Source organism: Oncorhynchus mykiss, chromosome 6 (assembly GCF_013265735.2).
Source record: "Oncorhynchus mykiss isolate Arlee chromosome 6, USDA_OmykA_1.1, whole genome shotgun sequence".
Taxonomy (NCBI): domain Eukaryota; kingdom Metazoa; phylum Chordata; class Actinopteri; order Salmoniformes; family Salmonidae; genus Oncorhynchus; species Oncorhynchus mykiss.
Window position 1 is genome coordinate 40,348,404 of NC_048570.1, and position 5,606 is coordinate 40,354,009.

Genomic DNA, 5,606 nt, shown 5'->3' on the forward strand with positions numbered 1-5,606 from the left:
GTGGTTGCATTTCTCCAACCTTATCCCTTGACTGTTTACAGGAACAATGGTGAGGTGTTTGCTCTGTCCCTGTGCTATAGATTGTCCTTTAACCTCTGTAGCCTTCTGCCTGGTGTGTTTAACTTGTCTAAAGTATGGTATCTTTAAAGCAAATTTTTTATTTGAATTTTTATTTGTATTTTTTTTCTAGTTGAGTATATTATTTATATTGCTTTGTCTTGTCTGTGTGTGTGTATGTTCAAAACCTAATAAACAGAGTTTTAAAAAATAAAATAATGACCAGAATGGAGGAAGTCTTTACTCCAGTGAGATTGCTAAGGCGAACACCGCCGTGTTTAGTTTTGCCCAACATAGATCGAGGCACAGACACGATGTCAATGGGGATAGCTGAGCTGACTACACTGACAGTGCTAGTGGCAGACTCCACTAAGCTGGCTGGCTGGCTAACTGCCTGCTGCCTAGCCTGCCTGCTGCCTGGCCTGCCCTCTATCTCATTGTGGAGCTAGACAGATAAGTGACAGATAAGATGAGAGCACCCCTCCAGCTAGGATGGAGTCCCTCAATCCTCAGCTGGCCAGGCTTGGTCCTGTTTGTGGGTGAGTCCCAGAAAGAGGGCCAATTATCTACAAAGTATATCTTTTGGGATGTAGTAAACAGTTTTCTACCAGCGATCTATCTAAGAGATGGTTGCCATTTTACGATCCCCGAACCAATTGTGCTATTGTGTGTGTTTATCCGCTTTATTTGTAATTCATATTGTACATAATGTTTCTGCCATCATCTCTTATGACCAGAAAGAGCTTCTAGATATCAGGACAGCGATTACTCACCCAGCACTGGAAGAATATATTTTTTTCTTTAACGAGTCGGACGCAAATTATTTACTCCAAACACCCGACAAGGCCCTCACCCCAGTCATTCGCAGGAGAAAGAGATGGCGATATCGGGGACGTAGGTCTGGGTGCCTTGTAAGGTGGGTAATCTGCCTTTACCATCGGTCCTATTAGCCAGAGTACAATCATTGGATAATAAAATAGACGAGCAACGAGCACGTACAGTATATCCTACAAATGGGACATTAAAAACGGTAATATCTTATGTTTCACTGAGTCGTGGCTGAACGACGACATGAATAACATACAGCTGGCAGGTTTTACGCTTTTTCGGCAGGATAGAACAGACGTCTCTGGTAAGACAAGGGGTGGCGGTCTATGTATATTTGTAAACAACAGCTGGTGCACGAAATCTAAGGAAGTCTCAAGTTTTTGCTCGACTGAGGTAGAGTATCTCATGATAAGCTGTAGACCACACTATTTACCAAGAGAGTTTTCGTCTCTATTCTTTGTAGCTGTCTATTTAAAACCGCAAACCAATGCTGATACTAAGACCGCACTCTATGAGCTGTATACGGCCAAAAGCAAACAGGAAAACGCTCATCCAGAGGCGGCACTCCTACTGGCCGGGGACTTTAATGCAAGGAAACTTAAGTCAGTTTTACCTCATTCCCGCAAGCATGTTATGTGGGCAACCACATAAGGGGGAAAAAAACTCTATACCTTTACTTCACACACAGAGACAAGTAAAAAGCTCTCCCTCGCCCCCCATTTGGCAAATCTGACCATAATTCTATCCTCCTGTCAATACAGGACTAGGATCGAATCGTACTACACCGGCTCTGACGCTCGTCAGATGTGGCAGGGCTTGCAAACTATTACATACAACAAAGGGAAGCACAGCCGAGAGCTGCACAGTGACACGAGCCATCCAGACGAGCTAAATTACTTCTATGCTCGCTTCGAGGCAAGTAACACTGAAACATGCATGAGAGCATCAGCTGTTCCAGACAAGTGTGTGATCACGCTCTCCGTAGCAGATGTGAGTAAGAGCTTTAAACAGGTCAACATTCACAAGGCCGCAGGGCTAGAACGGTTACCAAGACATATACTCCGAGCATGCGCTGACCGACTGGCAAGTGTCTTCACTTAACCAATTGATTAATCAGTGTTATTCTCTGAGTTTGTTGGACTTCAGAAGGAAAATCAATGTAGCTAATGGGTGAACGTTTGTTCACTCAACAAACTTTGCTCACAGTGAGCTGAATGTATAAAAACTTGTTGAGTCTAATTACAATTTCATGTTTGTTTTTGGAAGTCAACACTGTATGTTGGTTCAGCTATTTTCCCAGATGTGGAGCAAACTCACAACCCTATTGCAGCTGGTTGCCTTACAATTGTACGTTGAATTGTTTTCTTTTTAGACCTGTGTTTTTTCATGTACATTGATTGGTTGATTATCTTAAGCTACACCAACATAAGTAACATACATTTTTCTAAAGTAATCCAATCTGTTATTAGTTTGACTTTATGCATCTGTTACTGAGATGGCTGTTCCAGTTATTATTGAGACTACCTACATCAAATAGAAGTATTTCCTGGCAGCCATTGTCAGTGCAGGTTGGGGGTGATTAACGTTCTCTGGTTGGATTCCAATTTTTCAAGTTGAATTGTATGTTCACGCAACGTCAAATGAAAAGTTAAGTGAACATTAAAATTCAACCTGAGAATGTATGTTGGTTCAGCTATATGCCAAACATTTTTGAAAACTTACAATCCTATTGCAGTCTGCTGCCTTACAATTGTACATTGATTCAACTTTTTTATAGTGCAGGGAGACAAAATACACCTCTCAACTCAAAGTGCAATGTAGCCTAGTTTAATTTCAACACAGGTGTATAGCACGATAAAGTCAAATTGAATTTGAAATGTGTTGATTGATCCATACACTTGTGTTACAATGATGAGACTGCTTATAATTTTTCTAAGGAGTCGAGGAGTTCTTGTTTATCAAATCAGATCAATGATCACTCACACCTCCAAAGTAGAAGAAGAGAGGATGAGAAGTGGAGTACAATAAAGTTGACCATTGCGATGTAGATTAGTTGCCCTTGGCTGGGAAGCTGATCCTAGATCTGTGCCTACAGGCAAGTAGCAGGGAAGACATGAGGGGAGGGGTTCTCAATTGTAGACACCTTTAGTTAGTTAATGAGTGTAGGGCTGGATAGATGGGGGTATAAAGACAAGCAGGGAGCTGTGGCTGACTCTACTGTCACTGTCTTATAGTCACCATGTCTTTCTCAGGGAAATACCAGATGGAGTCACATGACAACTTTGAGTCTTTCATGGAGGCTGTTGGTAAGTCTTGACGTTGGGTTTGTACATTTGATTAGACTTGGGGTGTTAATTTCAGAAGTCTTAGTCCTTTCAGTAATGATGTTCAATGGTGACTGCGAATGCAATGGGTACTTGCAATGGTGTTAGATTTAACAACAAATTATAGGTTTCTTTTGAATAACTTTCACTGAATGTTTAATTTAAGACTTAACACCGCTAGTTTGGTTTGGGCTAACTATTTTGAACTTCCAGCACCAATGGGATTGTTAAATGATTTGCCTAGGCATTAATAATTTATTGTGTCATTGAGATTCAAACCTATGCTCTTCTGTCCTCTATCCGTGGAATGAATCCACTGTGCCACCAGGATGGAGTTGTCATGCATTAGTTTTGTAACTATAAATTTAGTCTCTTCAGACCATTTCAACAGGAACAAGCACTCATTAAGATCAGGTGTGGCCAACTACTGTGTTCAACACACTTAAGAGAAGATGGCGTTTGTTGAACTGAGAACGGAATGTGTTTTGATTAATATTTTTGTATGGCAAGTTCTTAGTGTTCTGAGAACATGACTAACTGTAACTATGAGAACCTACAGAACATTATGCTGAAGTACTGACATTCCCACAGGAGAATATTTCAAGTCAGCTGAACAACTTGAGAACATTCCCAATGTAAAATGACCAATGTTCCTAGAACTTTACCTTAAATTAAATGTTTGTACTTTCAGGAAATATTCTGATCAAATAATGAAATGCCAAGAAAATAAAATTGTCAAATTCCTTAATGAGAATGTTCCAAAGCCAAGCAACTGTCCTGCACCATTGCCAGAATGTGGTATACAGAATTACCAAGCCCTAAAACGTATGGTCCTCAGAATGTCATGTGCTAGCCATCATTGTGTTGCCATATTATAGTGCATCAGCGCTTTACTTCAGTAGTAATAATTCACTGTTCATGTCCCACTTCACTTTTTGTAGTACTAAAAAGCACCGTATATGACTCTCTCGCTGCCGCAAACATGTAGGTCTCCCTGATGAGCTTATCCAGGAGGGCAAAGACATCAAGAGCATCTCTGAGATTGAGGAGACTGGAGACCACTTCAAGGTGACTGTCACCACGGGGACAAAGATCCTCACCAACTCCTTCACCATTGGCCAGGAGACGGAGCTCGAGTCGCCGACCGGGGAGAAGGTCAATGTGAGTAGCGCATGTCACAACCCAACCATGAGTTTCATACATGTAGCCTGGGTTTATCCATCTCCCTACATATACAACCAGTATCTAACTAAACTATAAGTTCAGCTGATGTGGGGTCACTATGGTTAGTTCAGGTCCCAGTGATGTTGTGGGAGGACTGACTTTCGTTGGCAGAATCTCCTCTGCTCTCCAGGAACTGGGCGCACAGTTACGTCTCAAAACCAACTCGCGCACTTTTTTTTCTTCTCCATATATGGCCATCCAACTTGGGCCTGTTAAATTGGTCCTAGTTGACTGTAGTTGGTGACCACTGCTTTCAGATCTAACCGTTGACCTCTCCTGTTTCAGTCTGTGGTGACGAGGGAGGGTAACAAGCTGACGGCCATCCTGAATGGGATCGAATATGTCACAGAACTTACAGACGCAAACACCCTCGTCAACGTGAGTCTGGGGCATATGGCTGGGGGTTTCACGAAGCGTCACAATTTCAGGGTTAATTTATACCATTAATAAAATGGGTAGTCTATGACAATGCCGTGAACTCAATTCAACAGTTTGCTGCCGCCAATGTTCTAATTACATGCTGACCCCACCGCTCGCGTCGCAAAATAAATGTACGTGCACCCACACTGCTCGCGCGCCTCAGCAAGCATCTGCGTGGCCAGGTGCTAAAATAGAAATTGGTTATATTTGATGTGCTGCAAGTCTGGCCTCTCCAATCTCCTCATTGGTTCTTAGGAGCATATACCCATGTGGGTGATTGAAAGATGAACTTTAAGGTCCACACTCTGGTCAGTTGTAACGTTGGTTGTCAACCGCCATATAAAGGAGGCGAGATGATGAGAAACATTCGGTTTTCTGTGGCTTAATTGTCAGAGATTTCAGGTAAAATAACAACCCAATGTTTATATACTAGGACAAATTAGCTAGCTAGCTAAATTGCCATAAACATGAAATGCTTTTGGCCCCAAATATAACTGTTTCGGGGGTTTGTTTTGATATTTCAACCTGCATGTCCTGATCGCTTCTAGTGTGGGTGAACAAAATCAATGTGAGAACGAGCACGTCCGGTTTGGTAAGCATAGTGTACTGGCATGGATGTATTGAGTGTAATGATTACAGATGCTTTCTCTTTTCAGACCATGACTCTGTCTGGCATGTCATACAAGAGGACCAGCAAACGAATGTGAAGATCTACTGCACTCTTTGGATTAATAAAATGTGAAAGGCATTGAA

At 42.0% G+C, this 5,606-nt stretch overlaps 1 protein-coding gene across 1 annotated transcript; it reads left to right on the forward strand.

Moving 5' to 3' along the window:
* The first annotated feature begins 3,008 nt into the window (after positions 1-3,008).
* Positions 3,009-5,606, forward strand: LOC118964866 (fatty acid binding protein 1-B.1-like). The gene is made up of 4 exons (XM_036980106.1): positions 3,009-3,191; positions 4,198-4,370; positions 4,719-4,811; positions 5,510-5,606. The coding sequence occupies exons 1-4, from the start codon at positions 3,125-3,127 to the stop codon at positions 5,558-5,560; spliced, it is 384 nt and encodes a 127-aa protein (XP_036836001.1). The 5' UTR covers positions 3,009-3,124; the 3' UTR covers positions 5,561-5,606.

Coding starts and splice junctions, on each gene's coding strand:
- LOC118964866 (XM_036980106.1), top strand. CDS start 3,125: ATGTCTTTCTCAGGGAAATACCAGATGGAGTCACATGACAACTTTGAG. Junction 4,371..4,718: donor CGACCGGGGAGAAGGTCAAT/GTGAGTAGCGCA, acceptor CTCCTGTTTCAG/TCTGTGGTGACGAGGGAGGG. Junction 4,812..5,509: donor ACGCAAACACCCTCGTCAAC/GTGAGTCTGGGG, acceptor TTCTCTTTTCAG/ACCATGACTCTGTCTGGCAT.